The sequence below is a fragment of the Aspergillus eucalypticola genome (genome assembly GCF_003184535.1).
Source record: "Aspergillus eucalypticola CBS 122712 chromosome Unknown BO83scaffold_5, whole genome shotgun sequence".
Lineage (NCBI taxonomy): Eukaryota > Fungi > Ascomycota > Eurotiomycetes > Eurotiales > Aspergillaceae > Aspergillus > Aspergillus eucalypticola.
The window spans coordinates 498,425-515,810 of NW_020290279.1; the positions used below are offsets into that span (position 1 = coordinate 498,425).

Genomic DNA, 17,386 nt, shown 5'->3' on the forward strand with positions numbered 1-17,386 from the left:
GGGATGGGGTGCAGTGTGAGGTGCATGTTTGGCCGGGGGGCGTTTCATGGGTTTGATTTGTTGTGTCCTGGGGCGGAGATTTCGGGGGTGGCGGGGGTGGTTTGGGAGTTGTGTTGCTTAGGTTTATGGGGATGGGTTACTGGTTTACTTGAGAGGTGGTTTATAGGAGTATGGAGATTGGTGAAGGGAGTAATGCATTGTTTGAATGAATGGGTGGATTCTTCCAGGTTGAGCGAGTCTCTCTCTCCGTTGAACGAATGAATGAGTGTGTGGCAACGGAGATCAAGTACAGGCCATACGTTTACGTTAAGATACATGGTCTTAGCTTAGTTCTCCCCTCCAATTAATGGCTCATGCAGGAGATGGCGTCGGGATAGGTGTAGCCGACGCAACTGACCCCAAGCCCAGTGTGTTGGTCGGACATGCCACGCGCAAGCCCTGCTGAAGGGCCGACAGACCAGCTGGGCCCAGCTTGTCAATGGTGGGCGGAGCCGGCACCGTGCCGACGTACGCATTGAAGTTGTAGATCCCGCAGATGCACGTGTTGACGATGTCCTTCAGGCTGGTGTCGCTGAGCACTGTCTTGCCGTCGCGGACGAGAGCGAATTTCTGCTGTCCTACGCCCATGGGCACAGTGAAGGCGCTGGCGCCGGCTGGTGCATCGAACTTCTGGCTGTTCTGCCCAGAGGCCACTTGGATCGTACCGGGAGACTTGAGCAAGGAGACAACGAAGACTGAATCCTGCAAGGACTCCCATCCGTTAGGGCGTCCGCGGAAGAAGTTACCGGAGGAGTTGTTGGGACTGCCGTCCATGGTAGTATCGGTGCTATCGCAGTTGATGTTCCTTGGAGTCGGCCGGTACCAGTAGATCAACTTCTCTTCGGTGATGTACTTGTCGGGTGACTTTTCGCCGTTCTTGTATGCAGCGATGAAGGGCTTCGACATCTGGAGCCAACCGTCGTGGGGCCTGAATCGCTGGTCAGTATTGTCTTGCTGGCTGTGAAGACGGCGGGAGACTTACATATCCATGACCCATTTGGATGCGCCATCATCGGTGTGTGGAGAGGCCAGCGGTGCGATGTAGTGCGACTCGCCGTAGTCATTCCAGGTGACGATCTCCACAAACCGAGGTGCAAGATTCAAAATCTCGAACCAGCGGTTGTACCACAACAGATCCGAGGGGAACGCCCAGTTCTTGCTGTAGGATACCTCACCACCGAAGTGCGTAAAGAACCATCCAGAAGCAGCTGTATATCATTAGCAAGACTGATTCAACACATGGACAACATAGAGGGATACATACGGGCAATGTAAGGCTTTCCATTCAGAGCATTGATGTATGCCTTATCGCCATCAGCAACAGTCACGTTGCGACCAGCGCTTGGTGCCTTGTTATCGCCGTTGTTATCCCAGGCCATCCAATTCAATGCTCCCTGGATGTTGCCGAAATTTCCTTGACCAGGGTGAAAGTTCGGTGCGAAGAATACTTCAGTGCCGGCGGCTGACTGCATCTGGTTGATGTCGAGACCATCTCCCGCAAATGAGGATGCGAAGACCTTGCCATCGACCTTGAGTTGAGCCGGCAGGCCTCCGTACTGCCTGATCTTTTGTCCAACAGCGGATGCCTGTCCGGTATTGTACCAGTTGAAGTCAAAGGAGATGAAGACTTTCATGTCATTGCGTGCGGCCGATTCGTACGCAAAATTGAGCTGCGTGTCAGTGTAGGGATCAACCCCAATATTCAACGCGAAGGCATCGATACCCAGGGATTTTGCACGTTTCATGTCATCATCATAGTCCGCAGCGCTCTGTCGGTTGCTAGTAATGCCGATCTAATCTGTCAGTGAAGCCCAGCCATATCACATCCAATGGAATGCTTACCATGAAATGGCAAAAGACCAGTCGGTCAGTCGACGCTTCAGTAGTGCCATTGACCGGAACAGTAGTATTCTGGCCCGTGGGAGCACAGCTCGCCGCGATAAAAAGCCCAGCCAGGGCCAGAACGGGTAACTTGAGAAACTTCATCTTCGGAATATCAACCAGTGATCGAGACTAAGCCCAACAGAATGCAAAAGAGATAAGGAATGACAATGCAAGACGCCTCAAGCGCCTCTAGATCTGCAATCAAGGAAAGACTAACCACGGAAATAGGCAAAGAACGAGCGTGGGCAGTGCAGATGATATAGTTCTTAGATGCAGCTCTTTGTCGTCTCGCAACAAAGGTGCTAGTCAACCCTCTGTTTCAGCAGACTATCTCCGGAAAGACTCATATGATTGGCTTACCTGTGGGATTGAAACTTCAGGTCTCTGATTTTGAGTTGTTAGAAGTGAAACAGCTTCCATTGACGCCTTTTATAGTCGCCTCGAGTCGTCTATATGCCGGCAAATACCGACACACTTCAACCTGTGGTATCATGGGGCCCGAATCAACAACCATCTGCGCCCCGGTGTGCGTGTGTGCGTGTGTGACAACATTTGGCAATCTCCGCCGTCCTTGTAATTTGTCTCCGACTGTCTTACGACCTAGGCTTTGGAAACGGTGACAGGGAATGGATCTATCCACCCGGGCACAGAAGGCACATCCCGACGTTGGCCACGCCACGGGAACAATAGAGTCAACAGATCGCCAGAAGTGATCAAACTAGAATCGAATGAGAGTGAAGAGCATCACCGTAGGGGTCCAATCCCAAGACAAAACAGAAACACCATTGGAGCCCTGAAGGCGCAATGTTTGGAAAAAAAGCCTTGAGGAATCTGGCTCAAGCTGCGGAAGTATCCGAGAGACCGCACGGGTCAGAAAGCCAAAATGCTGAGCCAACGCTTCTGACTGCGGATTGGCTAGGAAATCTACGAGATGTAGGACTTCAATTTAAGCTCATCACCAGCGATTGGGTGGTGCCAAATCTCCGCAGTCGCACGACTAAGGGTGTTGTTGGAGAGTGTCACTGGCTAACGGCTGCCGTCAACACCAGTCCCAACGTACCAATGTCAAACATCCCCTTCAGCCCAATGCAACCTTTTGAACACTGCATCATGCATGAGGGATTTCGATTTGCTTTTTTCTCCATCCCCGGCAGACCATCGCGCAAAGCTGCGGGGTAACCGGGCAGGCAGGTCAGCCACGCGATCCCATCACCAGACAATCGGACCATATGTAGTCCCGCCGCAAACCGGCACCATGCAGTGAGCAAGAAACGGCAGGCATGAGGCTTTTTCTCCAGTCTCTTTTGGGGTTATTGCCCCGGAGTGGCCGAGTTACCTTAATCCAACCCCCTCCATTGCCGTGTAACAGCGAACCTTCTTTGCTTCCATCGAGAGCCCATGTGACAATGATCTTCCATCACTCGTTTGTCCTCGTCGACGCCTGTTGAAGCCTCTCCGGGAGTACCATGTCGTCTTGCCAGTCATGGCGGGTATAATAAGTAGACTCTTCGAGCTTCAACATCGTTGATTGGGCATTAACCAATGGCCCAAAAAGAGAGACGAGTGGCCATCTTAGCAATACTACCTCTATGCTACCCTTACCCTTCCCCGGCAGCAGGACCGGTGATCCCAATCTGTCAAGGGTTTCATTCCTTGGTCGGGAAATGCTGCTGTGGGGATAAGCAGGCCGCTTTCTCACGGAGGGTGAATGCGAAGATATCCGAAAGACATATCGAATGGCAGTAGTTGTGAAATGATTCCTACACCATACTAGAGAGCCTTAAGGGCACGCGGCTATTCACAGTCCCGAGCAAGGATTGGATACAGATGACAATTCCTCTGATTTCTCAATTTGCAGTGAGCATGTGCTAACCTAGAGCACGGTAAAGGCAGAAACGTAGCTCACAGAGCTATCGTCCACCTCTATCACATTTGAACTGCGGTCATATCGGATGAAGCGAAATCTGCCCTTCTCCCCTTCATTCTTTCTAATATCTTCAATACCAGCCATTATCACGCCGATAGGGTGACGGCCACACACAGTGTTCCCTGTATTCTTGAGTATCGTTGAGAAACGTGCGTACTCTCCGGTGGCAATAGCTGCCATGGTCGCAATGTCAACTGCCGAGATACTCTCGTGAATTGGTGGTTCTCGGCTCCTAATACGTTCCCGCGATTTCAAGGAGCGACCAGTAGACACCATCTCCATCTGATCGGTTACACTATCGCCACCAATCCCGGGTTGAGGGAGGCCTGGAGCGGAAACGGGGATGCTGGGCCCAGGGTTAGGAGCCTGGGGGCTGTAGTACGTGTAACGGAACCGCTGCCCCCAATGACAGAAATCGGAGCTGATGACAAAAGCATTCTCTGGATCATCAATATACGGAGCAAGCAAGGTTCCGAAAGCCTTCTCGGTCGATTCAGTAACAGCACCCACTAATATAGGTACCAGCGGCGGATATTGGGATGTTGGCTGGTTCGGCCGCTGGCGTTGTAGGAGACGGTGGATGTAAGGTAGGTGCAGTTCGATACTGTGCTCAGCTTCGTCCACAGAGCGAGACATGGTGGTAAATTGCAATTCTAGCCCATTTCGTGACACTGCTTTGGTTGAACGTAGTTTGGCAATGAACTCGGTATCAAGCGGTAGAGGGTCGTCAGAGAGCGGGGTATGGTATGAAGTGAACTCAGGAAGGGCGAGCGTCGTGAAGTAATGGTGATGTGATGGTCCGACAACGAAGATTCGTTTACTATACATTTATTTACTTTAGTAAATAGCGAGTGAGGCGAGAGGGCTATCACTCACGCCTGTGACAGGTCCAGAGCCTTGTAGGCGAAAGCGGCACATCGTCCGGAGTATGCATAGCCTGCGTGTCTGAGAATAGATCAGTGTCAGAAACAACATGCAAATTAGCTTCCCGATACATACGGCGCAATGATCATTCGTGCACCAGGCACTGGTAGTTGGCCGATGCCCTCGATTTCATCCGGTACCTCTTGCAACCAGTGATCCAGTTGATAGGACAAGGTGGATTTATCGTCGGAGTACCATGAACCAGCATGACTATCTTCACGAGCATCCATGTTGAGCCGCTTGACTTGCTATTAGCTGAAGGGCCTGTTATTAAAGAGACGCTTCGATGGTATATACAGTATATATAGGTATGACGGGGGCAAAGTTGAAGTGAAGAGTTAGGATGATGATGAACAACAGTCGGTGGCAGCTTGATAAGGCAGAAGCGGGGAAGGCGGAACTCTCGTCATTGCGGAACCCGCAATGAAGAATGCAGCCGGGTCCAAGCTCTCAAGACGCAAAACAGCATCGAAGGCAGCATGCCGATCATAGACACTCTTCAGGAAGGAGCTACTAATACCCAGCATGAGGTCATGCAGAACCGGAGTAGTTTCCGGCCTTGTTGAACTAGATTGTCAGCGCCGCGGTCGTTTGTGCCTGTGAGTTTGGAATATATACCGATACAGCCAAATCCCGAAGCGGAATGCCTCTTTGGAACCATATTGTCTTTCATATGAGAAAATAGTAAGTGAATTACTACGGAGTAGCTAGTAATCAGCTACTCGTACAGTACTATGGCGGGATCCAAGGTTCTGTTATCTGCTATCTTTTATCGCCTGCCATCACTGGTATGGACGGATCAATTTACCCCAAATCGGAATAGCGCATATTTTGTGTACTGGAACGCGGTCTTGCTCACGCTTCTCCCGTGACCCGACGCGCCGGTATCCTTCTCCCAACCACACTGGAAAAGGCTACTCCCCAGCCCTGTTATAGCCAACGACTCTATATATCAGCCTGCACAGTTACCCATTGTTCGTAAATAAACTTTTCTGCACGATCAATCTTTCACATTGTCCTCTCATAAGAGTTCTCTGCATTTTCCACCGAGAAATAAACTCTTCAATATTCGCACGCGACACCGGAGATCTGATCTGAACCTTCTCTGCCTCACACCATGTCCCTCAAGCGCAAGGCCTCGGTTCCCAGTCTCACATCGCCCAATCCTGCTCCTGTGATGTCAGGACGATCACTCGTGGCAGATGACTCCCCAAAGCACCTCCACAGTCGCACCCGCAAGCGCTTCAGGAACGATCGCCCGGATGACGAAGTAGTCTATGGTATGTTCTGAAAGATCGCACCTTTCTATCCGAAAGCAATTGTCTCACGTACAGTAGAAAATACAATGCGATGGCTTTTTACGGCTCAGCAACAACAACAACACCAAGCTCCTACTCCTTCCACAGACGAGGACGAGGCAACTGAGCCAGAACCTGTACCATCATCTGAGATCGTCGACCCTCGCCAGCAGACATTGCTCAAGTTCTTCCGCCCTTCCCAATCTACACCCGCTCACAACCGCATGAACAAGCTGGATCAACCATCGAACAATGCTATACCACTGCAAACAACACCCTTTCAATCGCATACCTTCAATATGTCCTCGCCAGTTACCTCGACGGGATGGAGTACGAGTAGTCCACCTTCGCAGCTGACAGGCAGCGATATGGACATGGACTCGGTAACCAACGAGTCAGTCCAAGAGCCTCGGAGACCATTCGGAGGGTTTGGTTGGGCATGACGAGCACTCGGTCATGGCTGAGGTGCATTACACCCATAGCACGCGATACCACCGACATTAGTTCTTTCAGCGATGATACCTTGATTTACTTTATCTTAATATTATAACCACGCGGATCAATGTGCTGGTCATATTGGTAGCGTCACGACACTGTCACTTGATATACGTTGCAGGATCTATCCATCTGCATGTCTTCCATGTTGGAGACATGAATCAAAGCCGAAACCTGCTTCCCTTGCCTGAAATGGCAGCCAAGACACTCGAGTTGAATTCGAGTCAATCTGAGCTATCTTGGCGACTGAGGTGCAGAATTACAGACGAAAAAATGTATATAGTCACCGAGATGTGTTGAGGATTGTTATACTACAGTATATTGAGCGATGCAAACAAGACATTCACGTAAATAGTAGTGTAAACAGTCTGAAACGACTATTTGTGCTATTCTACATTAAAGTATCAAATCTTGAATAGACCTCTTCCTTAAGATGAACATCTCATGAAGAGCCGTTGTTATAGCGTGCCCGATTGCGGAACGTCACATGCGACAAGAATGCCTGAGGTCTCCAGCGGATCTCTTTGTCGCGACCCGGTGACCATCTTTCTCTCCCCGACAACCAACCGGAATCCGTCCAGTCTGACTAGGCGTTTGAGTACAGCTGGCTATAAGAGACTCCCCAATCTCGCCCCTTGATTGATTTTCCCGCCTCGCCTTGGGACAACGCAGAATAGTCTAGACCGCTAGATTTCTTCCTTCTAGTGGTCAAACCCCACCCCGCTTAAAAGTGAAGGTGTGGCTAGGCAGGTTGCCTTAAACGTCAATCGATTGGAAAGAACAGGAAAGAGCACAATGGACGGAAACCAAGCAGTCCAATATTTGGACTCATTGATCGGTCGGACGTTACGAGTGCACGCGACAGATACGCGCATTTTCGTGGGTACCTTCAAGTGTACGGATGCGGTAGGTGCTTTCTGTTATGAGTTCCCGTTTCAACACCTTTTTTCTGTTTGGATAGCTCGGAGGAATATGAAAACCAAGAATACGAGAAAGAAAATAAACTAGCGCCTGCTGACTTGTTTTGGCCGCATTAGGCACGAAATATCATCCTTGCCAGCACCTACGAATACCGCTTCCCTTCCCCATCTACTGTTCGAGACGCCGCCACGGGTACGCATGATTCAGCCGCCGGTAGCGCAGTCGACGCCCAGAGCGTCAAGATGGATATGACGAGTCGATTTATCGGTCTTGTGGTCGTTCCTGGCCAACATATTACAAAAATTGAGTTGGAGGAAACTCCGCAGCAGATTCGCGCGCGGGAGGCTATGAAGAAGTAGAATGAAACTGGCGGTACGCCGTTGCTTTATAATCCCGTCTACCAAGTTGCGCTACGAACATCACGAAAAGCTGTTACACCGCTCGGTCCCGGCTTTCTCATATTAAGGATTGGGTGCGGGCGGTCATAAGGTGACCAATGATGGTCATCGGGGAGGTACTGACATCGACTGGACAAATGCACCTATTAGCGCCGAGTCAAAAAGGCGGACTCTGCATATTCACCTGCGCAGTAATCCCATTCAGTGTCACACATGCCATGCTTGGAAACCTTTACCCGCATCAGCTAGACTGCAACGCAGGCCAAGGCACATCAACCAAAACATGCCCACCACAACGTGGCTAGGAGAAAAGATCGGACATAAGTCGTTGGTGCTTGGCGCAGTAGAAGGGGCTTGGCAGCAGAAGCCATGATCATGACCAGGCTGAGCTGGGGTTGGAGATGGAAATGGCGGTGTTCCTGCAGTGGGGTAGAGTTTGGACCTGCTGCGGACTGAAGTTGCGTCCTGCCATCGTTGTGACTAAGAGGTATCTTGCATAGCACATTATTCTACGCCTCATGATCCGTCGTCGGCCCTGCGTTGGAGGGGTCGTAGACTCGACACCAGCGGGACGGCAGTTCATCTAAACTGGCAGAAGTCTATGACTACATGCGTTCCGGTCCGACCAATAATGGAGCAGGCCGACGAATTCCCTCATGGAATTTTCGGGAGTGCTCGGAGCATCTGAGAGGCTGACAGTTCGGTGATCATCCGAAGATAAGTGGTGCATCCGGTTTTCCAGGCTGGATTGAAATCTGTATGCATGGTTGCAAGCGCGAGGAACCTATAATGCCTTGAAGAGAACGAAGCCAAGAAAAGAGACGGGTGTGATAGAGAGACGAGAACGTGTCTGTGCTGCAGCGTGGTGTCAACTTTTTACTGTATGTACAGTAGTCACGAGGGGCTGAAATGTGGCTCGGTCATCGGTTGGAGGAGGGGAGGGGGCGTGTAAGCCTTTCTGTTCGTCGACACACAACTACTTCTTCCTATAGTCCGTGGTGATATAAATTAAAGAAGAACGGGGCACAGGCAGGGCAAGTTGGGTAGTAGAAGAAAAAAAAATCAAATAGACTCCTGGTAGGGAGTGGTCACTTTAAATTCGAATCTCGATTTATCTCTACATCTATTGATCTAACTATCTCTTTATCTCATTTCAGTGACCCAAAAGATTCTAGGCAGCTCTATTTCATCCTCAGGCCTCCCAAGCCGCCCAAGCTTCAGCCGGGCCGACAGATCCTCCGGGAAATGCCACACCCGCTTTGGCTGCAGGATCGAGACCAAAAACGACAGCCTGGGGGATTATTGAGGCGACATCCAACAAAGCTACAACTTACTTACTACAACTTTCCTACTCTCCCCTTTTTTCCTTTCTTTTTTCCTTTGATCAACTAGACTTTTTCAAATATTCTCCAAATTTGACAAACCCCTCTCCCTTCATTACACAGTCTCTCGTCAGCTTTTAGTGCTTCAATCTCCCCAGTAGTCTGGTGAGGGTGAGTTTCCCTTTCCTGTCCAGTCTGGTTTCATCTCCATTCTTTCCCACCCCATAATGACGCATCCATTCCACACTCTATTATTATGCCCCCTCCCACAGCCCCGAATCTACCCAAATTCTCCGTCCAGAGCTTCTAGCTTTCACAGATCTCCCCTACACATGCCACCCTCAACTTAACTCCAATAATTTTTTTTCTTATCTTTTTTTTTTCCCTTGTCATTTTCTCCCTTTGTATTTGTGATCTTGTGTTCCGTCTGTCGCTGCCTGCTCAAGCCTCGTCTAATCCGCACGTCCCTAGGAGCTCTTTTCGGCGAATCGGAGCTTCCCCTTCCGAGCACCCTACTAGCTGTCGGCGGCTTTCCATAGTGAAGCTCTCTCATCCCTCCGCTCAATGTCCATCCATTCCTTCCGATAACTCTTCGACATCACCGATCTGTCGAATCGCTTCTTAATCTTTGCAACGCCTCCCCGGGACTGGTTCCCTTGTTGTACTGATATTCGTCCCAACTGGCCCCCGTTTATTGCTTCGTTGCATCTCCGTCACCGCCAACTTTCGCGATCGAGGACTGGTCTTTTTCCTGCCCATACCGTTGTGGAAGATCTGTCTCCTTTATATCTGGACTAAACATCTCGGGACTAGGCAGCAGCCAAGAAGACCCTCAGCATTCCGACGCACCGCAGGGCTTGGTGTTCACACTTTGAACGTATATCGCTTGTATAGACGTCCGAAATCGAGCTTGGCAGATATTTCACCCTGCAGTAATGGGTCAGTCGCATTCCAAGGGCAACTCCAGCCCGGGCGACTCTTTGCAGTCGTATCCATCTTTCTCTCGGTCGGATACCAAAGAATCGCTCCGTTCTCTTCGGGGCTCGATCCGCTCGAAAATCCGTAGCAGTGACAGTCCCCGCGCATCGACGTCCGCGCTGTCACAAACGGAGAGCCAGACCGACAGGTCGGATGCTGGCTCGATCAAGTCGGCAGCGAGTCGACGCAGCTCCACCAACCTGAGTACACAGTCTCCTACCGCCGAGGATCCGGGTGCGAACCCTGATGCCCCCGAGCCTCCCCCATCCCCTTCCTTGTCGAGCAGTTTGAAGCGAGGACATCAAGATGTGAGTGCTATGCAACAAAGCGGCGAGGTTGACCTTGTGTCGGACGCTCCTCCCACTGGTGTTGCTCCCGTGGGCCCATCCTCGCAGGCCGTGGGTGAATCTATCCTCATCAAAAAGGACAATCAACTCAACCCCATTCTGGACTATATAATGAACACTCCACTCGAGACAGCTAGTTCACCAGGTATGGGAATGGGCGCTCTGAAGTCTATTGACTTGGACGACATGATTTCGCGGCTTCTCGACGCCGGTTACTCGACGAAGGTCACCAAGACCGTTTGCTTGAAGAACGCAGAGATCACGGCGATCTGTACCGCGGCACGGGAATTGTTCCTCTCTCAGCCGGCTCTGCTGGAGCTGTCTGCCCCTGTCAAGATCGTCGGAGATGTTCATGGTCAATATACGGATCTGATCAGGCTCTTTGAGATGTGCGGGTTCCCTCCTGCTTCAAACTATCTGTTTTTGGGTGATTATGTGGATCGTGGAAAGCAGAGTCTGGAAACGATTCTTCTCTTGCTTTGCTATAAGCTGAAATACCCGGAGAACTTCTTCCTTTTACGTGGCAACCACGAGTGTGCCAACGTAACCCGCGTCTATGGGTTCTATGATGAATGTAAACGGCGTTGCAACATCAAGATCTGGAAGACCTTTGTTGATACCTTCAACTGCCTCCCCATCGCTGCGATCGTCGCTGGCAAGATCTTCTGTGTCCATGGTGGTTTGTCTCCTAGCCTCTCCCATATGGATGACATTCGAGGAATCGCACGTCCAACAGATGTGCCGGACTACGGTTTACTGAATGATCTTTTGTGGAGCGACCCTGCGGATATGGAAGAAGACTGGGAGCCGAACGAGCGCGGAGTGAGTTATTGCTTCGGTAAGAAGGTCATCATGGACTTCTTGCAACGGCATGATTTCGACTTGGTCTGCAGAGCGCACATGGTCGTCGAGGACGGCTATGAGTTCTACCAGGATCGAATTCTCGTTACCGTCTTTTCTGCACCTAATGTAAGTGCTTCCAGACACCGTTCTGAGCCATCTGCAGCCCGATGACTTATCTTGCTAACCACTATTCATAATAGTATTGTGGTGAATTCGACAACTGGGGTGCCATTATGTCGGTTTCAGGTGAATTGTTGTGTAGTTTTGAGCTGCTCAAACCGCTGGATTCCACCGCACTGAAGAACCATATTAAGAAGGGCCGGAACAAGCGGAACAGCATGCTCAGCAGTCCTGTAAGTTGTCCCTTGCTTAGCCATCTTCTCTTGCCAGGTCACAGCGCAACTCCCTTGTGTAACGCTGCCCAGACGCTTGTACTTGGGATGACGATTTTACTCTTCAACTTGGCATTCATCTTTGCTTGTTCGATGCTAATGAATGCAGCCTGCACCTGTCTCTGCGCAAAGCTACTAGGGGTCTTGGTAATTACATGCCAAGCAATCGCCGTCCGCCCATATGTCACCACCAAGGACCTGGACCTGAGCCTGCCATGGCTGGTCAGCGTCCAGCATCCCGTCCACTCAATAGTGCGACCTATAATAAATTGGTGGGGCTAGCATACCGTCAGCAGCAAACGGATGCTGCGCTACACATATCCGTTGCCCGTCGATATACGCATCTCTCGGGTGCCAGCTTCCGAAACTTATTTCACAGCGCCGCGAAGCTGATTCGCAAGACTATATACTCTGCAGATGCAGCAGACACGGGATGTGCCAGGTCCGTTTTATCTCTCGCCACCTGGAATCGATCAATATCATGAAAGGCCTGCCATGAGACGAATCCATATCGGATCGCCCAATAGACAGTTTATAAACCGGCTTACGGTTATGGAGTCTCACCTAGCGGCCGCAAATTTATTGCATGAAGAAAGAAGTCTGACTTGAAAATCACGACCACAAGCCTAAGAGGGAAAGTCACGGGAGTTTGCAATGCACTTTTCTTCTTTCATTGGCGTTTTCGTTACATGTTTACTTTCTGTACTTTCTATGGAGTCTCCTGTCGCCTTCGGGCATTGAGACAAGACAAGATTTTGATGCGTCACGATATGTATGCTGTCTCCTGAACGCAGATCAGCAGGTTCTGGGTTGCTTCGGTTTTTCTTTACGCTCATGCTATGCTACATGGAACATGGTTCGATTTTAACGATATTTGTGGTAGATACTTACAGGAAACATGCATGGCGTTGTCTTGATCCTTTACTACTCTCCTGGTTTCGAGCTTAATCCACTCCTCTCATCTACAAGTACGAAGGAAAAAATCGAGTAAAGGGCCTAACTGACAGTCATCTCACCTACTGCAATCGAGTTCTCAACTTTCAGTATAATACAATCATCCCTATTGAAGTAAAACATACACTCAACATGAAAACATGCCACGGCTGATCTATCATTCCCATGCCCAACAGTTACCAAGCAATCTAAGGGCTACATGGATTGAAGAATTAAGAAAAAACAACTTTTAATCTAGTTCTGATTTGTAAAAAAGACCTATCATGCTCGCCAAGACAAGGAAGAATATCTAATATAATTTGAAGAAAAGAACATTGTAATAATAAAAAGGAAAAGAAAGTAAAATTGAAATAAATATGAGAGATGACGACTCGCCTAAGCGTAGTCCCGGACATAACGACCCGGCAAATCGACATCCCACATGGGTCTTTCGACGACAGCAACCTCCAAGAAATGACTGTCGCTATCACCTTCAACATCATCGGCATCCGAGCCCAGGGGCACGATACCCAGGAGATCACGGTACTTGTAGGTGTGCCACCAGCGGCGGGAGGACTGCTGCTGCTGCTGGTTGGATCTGGAGTCGGCTGAAGCAGGGACGAGTTGTTTCTGAGCGGAGGGGCTTTCGACGTCACCGCCGAGGAGAAGTTTATCCTGCTTTCCGCCGATGGAGACGCGTTTCAGGGGGGTGCTGGTTTCGATGAATTGTCTTTCTCTGCGGAGACGGGCCAGAGCGACGTCGTTGTTGGCTGTGTATGCTTCGTCGTAGTCGTAGGCTTCATCGTCGGCGTCGGGGGCACGAGGACGTTCCTTGTCCAGGGACATCCACTCGGCTTGGCCTTCGTCGCTGCCGACGATCTTGCGCATCTTGGCTGCGAAGAACAGGTCGGACTGGGCGAGGGGTATCCTGTCACCGGCACCGCTGTTGGGTTTCTTGCGGGCGTTCTCTTCCTCCTCGAAGGGGTTGCGTTTGCGCTTTTGCGCGGCGGACTTCTTGGAGGTTTGTGTGGAGGCGTTTTCGTCTTCGTGGTTGTCTGCGGAGGCGTTCAGTTCCTCGGGGGAGGGGAAGTCCTGGTTGAGGTCGAACATCCACAGCCAGGAGGTGCCGTAGAGCCATAGGCGTTCGCGGGCGGCCGATAGGTCCCAGACACAGCCCATGGCGCGGTCCTTGACACCGCGGAACTCTTCGGGGAGGAAGGCCTTCGGGTTTCTCCGGGACCAGTCGGATAGCTTGCCTTCGACGGCGTCGAACTCTACGAGCTGGTGCTCGCTTGTGAGGGCCATCAGGCGGTGCTCGCCCTTTGCGACTCCGTTTAGAAGGAGTTTCGTCTTGGATGGGTTGGGGGGACGGAAGGACAGGAGGACAACGCCGGACTTGAGACGGGGGATGGGGGACTCCCCGGCAGCATGGGTCCAGCGCTCACCCTCGATCACGGGCTGGTCTTCGTCATCGGAAGATTCGTCGTCTGAGCCGGCGGCATTGTTGCGCTTCTTGGGGGCGTCCTCTGCGTTCTGGAGCGCCCAGGTATCGACACAGCCGGAGAGATCACCGGATGCCAGGACCTTGCTGTCGTCGGAGAATACGACGCATCGCACTGATCTCTCGTACTCGCCCAAGGTACCGTGCGAGGCCTTCTCGAATCGAGTGTGACGAGTCGCTCTGTTCAGCTTGACGAGCTGGGTGTGAATGTGAGGCTTCTCTTGCGCGGTGGAGGCCGGCTTGATGCGAGCCAGGTACATGGCACTGTTGGGACGAACGACGCAAACCCACTGGCCGTTGGGAGCGACAGTCACGACCCGAGCACCGTCCTCCGCAAGAGCCTTTGGCACGTCCAACTTCTGTATGCGGAGAGTTCCCTTCTCATCGCCCTTGCGGCGGCGCACGGAGAACAGCTTGATGGTGGATATCGTGGCAACGACGAGGATCTTTCCGTCTGCGGAGAGCATAGCAGATGTGATGTTTTCTTCGCCCTGTTGTAAGTCGTTAGGTATAGACCGCATTGTAACTGGATCACTGTGGTTCTTACCTGGATGAGAATCTTGCCGACCAAGCGATGCCGCTGGCCATCCGCATTCTCGTGCGTCGCAGGACCACGGTGCAACCGCCAGATACTAACCTCCCTATCCCAGAAACTCATTACGAGCCTAGACGCAGGGGAAGATGCAAGTTGGGGTATTTGGGGCAGGCTGGAAAGCTTTCTGTGGTGCTCCTTTCCGAATTCGCGCAGGGGCAGGACAACCGGTGCGGCGTCGGGTCCTAGTCATTGTTAGTCCACAGGCAATATATGTAGCGCAGTGAATCTCACCTCCAGACACGGCAATACTGATATCCCTGGTCTCGTAAACAGCGAAGGTCTTCACATCATGAGTGTGGTAGCGACGATGCATGACCTCAGTCCATCTAGCCTTCTTGTCACCCTTCTCACCCTCCTTCTTCCTATACACGACCGTCCTCTGATCGGCACCACCACTGACAACAGTATCACCCTTGGCGCTCACAGCGATATCCAAGGTATCCGCCAAATGGCCCTGCAGACGCTGAATAAGGGCATAGTTCTTAGCATCCCAGAAGCGAATTTCACCAGCCGAGTCACCCGAAACGATCGTACCATCAGGCAGACACTTAACCGACCAGACGAGCAATTCCTTCGTTCCCCCAGCAGGTCCCTTACCCAGGGATATCGTGCGCAGAAGCTGACCACTCCGAATATCGTACAACCGAATCGAACTATCCGCATATCCCGCGACAAGGGTATGACGGTTCTGGAAAGTCACGCTAAGCACTCTGGACCTCTTCGTAGACGGGCGCATAGTACGCAGATACTTCAGATCATTATCCGCCGTGGACAAGATAACAATCGATCCGTCGGCGCAACCCGCAGCCAGATGCTGGCCCGTGAACTCTCCCTCCGTCGGAGGCAACAATTTGCCATCCTTACCCCGCGTCGCCTGCCACCTGGGCTGAGCAGCCAAACACCAGATCTCGCCGTAGTTTCCGCTCGAATGGCGCAGCGGACGACCCTGTTCGATATCCCACTCCGTCACGGCACTCGAGTATCCGATACTGAAGAGGCGCAGACGTCCAGGCAGCTTTGACCCATCCGGACCAGGCTCAGGGGGGTCAAGCGTCCATGCCAGCCCCTCAATGCTTCTGTCTTTTCCTCCTCGGAGAACTGTCTCCTGGAACCAGGCGCCGCGCAGGGGGTTCCAGATCTCGATATCGCCGTTGGCGCGACCGATTGCGAGTCGGAGCGTAGGGACACCTCGTCCGGCGAGTTCCGCGGAGGGAGGGTGGGAGAAAGCAAGCGCATTAATCGCCTGAGGATTGTAGGGAACGAAACGGCAACGGTGAATATCCATGATGGGCTTTTGGTGGTGGTGATGATGTCTTGGTTTCTTTTTGGAGATTGGAAGAGCTTCGTTTTCTTGATGATACGGCGTGTGGAAAAAGTAGATCCCCGTTTGGCGATTATAGGATTCTACCCGGCTCAGCTTGTAGAGCCGACCGTTAAACAATCATTCCGGTCGATAAAAACGGTTCGTGATATGGTTGGCACAGGCGCGGTGGCTCGATTGGATGGTGCTGGCGACTCTTCAGCTTTTTTTCCGGATCTTTTTTGATACAATTTTTAGCGCGCCGCGGAGGTCCCACCGGCTCTACTGTCACGTGATTTGTTGCGGGCTTTGGTCGCCGTCGAGCATCGTAAATGCTCATTGCTGAGATCTGAGATACGGGTTGATTTGATGTGAATTTCACTAATTATGAATGTGAATATTAGTTGTATTGGCTGGCTTTCATGGTTGTGGGACATGGTGTCGTTGAGATTGTCCTATGCAATAAGCCGAGACGGCAAAGACTGATATCTACAGATATTGAAGACCAATATAGGTTGGACAAGGGTCAAGAGACTACAAAAATACTATGATGATCGATCTGCTCTCTGTTCAGCGCAGTTATTAGGGAGCCTTTTTCCATGTGCGACATAGACATAGATGGTCTAACCTTCTTTGTGCTTTCGGTATCAACTGCAAAAACTCACCTACCAGATATGCCATAGCAAGTATTCCAACAATGGCAATAACGGACTGAAATGTTCGTCCACTACTGCGTGAGAGTGCGCTTGTCTATCACTCACCTCACCTTTCTGGCCAGAATGGCCTAGTCATTCGACATACCCTCCATCTCGGAGAGGCGTCAGCTTGTACTGATAAGCAACGCCAACACACCGGATGAGAACAACTGCTGTGAACCAACAGTTGCTTCCAAGGACTTGACCATACCAAGCTTTGAGCAAGATAACAAACAAGTCCTGACTAGGACCAGGATGGTTTGTTTGGTCGGACCAACTCTGCGCGACACTTGCTGAGGAGCAGACAGCCTGATTAGTGGATTCTTGCGAAAGCAGTCAGAATGGGGGAAAGGATGTCGAACAAATGGATTGTACTGGCCATATGCAAGCGGGGTTTGAAACGGGTCAATGACTGGCTATCAGGACATCCATCGGATATTTGAACACAGAGAAGCGAGTTTTGCTGCATGAAGGTGTCGTATCACTGACAAGACACTTGCATGTCCTAGGATGTCCATAGGTTGATTCGAGATCAAGGGATTGCCACGTCAGAGCAGCCTGGGCCATCATTTCCGGAACGCGGTTCGTACTTTA

At 51.2% G+C, this 17,386-nt stretch overlaps 6 protein-coding genes across 6 annotated transcripts; 3 read left to right on the plus strand and 3 right to left on the minus strand.

The window, feature by feature from the left end:
- Positions 1 to 351: 351 nt before the first annotated feature.
- BO83DRAFT_307041 (glycoside hydrolase family 71 protein) lies at positions 352 to 2,025 on the minus strand (the record flags this gene model as incomplete). The annotated part of the gene is made up of 4 exons (XM_025527322.1): positions 352 to 967; positions 1,022 to 1,247; positions 1,304 to 1,832; positions 1,882 to 2,025. The coding sequence occupies 4 exons, from the start codon at positions 2,023 to 2,025 to the stop codon at positions 352 to 354; spliced, it is 1,515 nt and encodes a 504-aa protein (XP_025391061.1).
- A 1,616-nt stretch (positions 2,026 to 3,641) lies between these two features.
- On the minus strand, positions 3,642 to 5,138 carry BO83DRAFT_375859 (protein MEMO1). Its single transcript, XM_025530566.1, has 3 exons — positions 4,850 to 5,138; positions 4,727 to 4,795; positions 3,642 to 4,670 (listed from the first exon to the last, which is right to left on the minus strand). Exons 1-3 carry the CDS (start codon positions 5,002 to 5,004, stop codon positions 3,797 to 3,799), a joined length of 1,098 nt encoding a protein of 365 aa, XP_025391062.1. The 5' UTR covers positions 5,005 to 5,138; the 3' UTR covers positions 3,642 to 3,796.
- Positions 5,139 to 5,687: 549 nt separating this feature from the next.
- Positions 5,688 to 6,868, plus strand: BO83DRAFT_414849 (uncharacterized protein). Its single transcript, XM_025534595.1, has 2 exons — positions 5,688 to 6,054; positions 6,112 to 6,868. Exons 1-2 carry the CDS (start codon positions 5,892 to 5,894, stop codon positions 6,513 to 6,515), a joined length of 567 nt encoding a protein of 188 aa, XP_025391063.1. The 5' UTR covers positions 5,688 to 5,891; the 3' UTR covers positions 6,516 to 6,868.
- A 494-nt stretch (positions 6,869 to 7,362) lies between these two features.
- BO83DRAFT_424261 (LSM domain-containing protein) lies at positions 7,363 to 7,847 on the plus strand (the record flags this gene model as incomplete). The annotated part of the gene is made up of 2 exons (XM_025535151.1): positions 7,363 to 7,473; positions 7,605 to 7,847. 2 exons carry the CDS (start codon positions 7,363 to 7,365, stop codon positions 7,845 to 7,847), a joined length of 354 nt encoding a protein of 117 aa, XP_025391064.1.
- A 2,097-nt stretch (positions 7,848 to 9,944) lies between these two features.
- Positions 9,945 to 12,046, plus strand: phzA (putative serine/threonine protein phosphatase). The gene is made up of 3 exons (XM_025526619.1): positions 9,945 to 11,502; positions 11,577 to 11,729; positions 11,878 to 12,046. The coding sequence occupies exons 1-3, from the start codon at positions 10,144 to 10,146 to the stop codon at positions 11,905 to 11,907; spliced, it is 1,542 nt and encodes a 513-aa protein (XP_025391065.1). The 5' UTR covers positions 9,945 to 10,143; the 3' UTR covers positions 11,908 to 12,046.
- Positions 12,047 to 12,962: 916 nt separating this feature from the next.
- ura7 (small subunit rRNA maturation protein UTP4) lies at positions 12,963 to 16,290 on the minus strand. Its single transcript, XM_025530567.1, has 3 exons — positions 15,029 to 16,290; positions 14,750 to 14,979; positions 12,963 to 14,693 (listed from the first exon to the last, which is right to left on the minus strand). The coding sequence occupies exons 1-3, from the start codon at positions 16,080 to 16,082 to the stop codon at positions 13,098 to 13,100; spliced, it is 2,880 nt and encodes a 959-aa protein (XP_025391066.1). The 5' UTR covers positions 16,083 to 16,290; the 3' UTR covers positions 12,963 to 13,097.
- Positions 16,291 to 17,386: the final 1,096 nt, after the last annotated feature.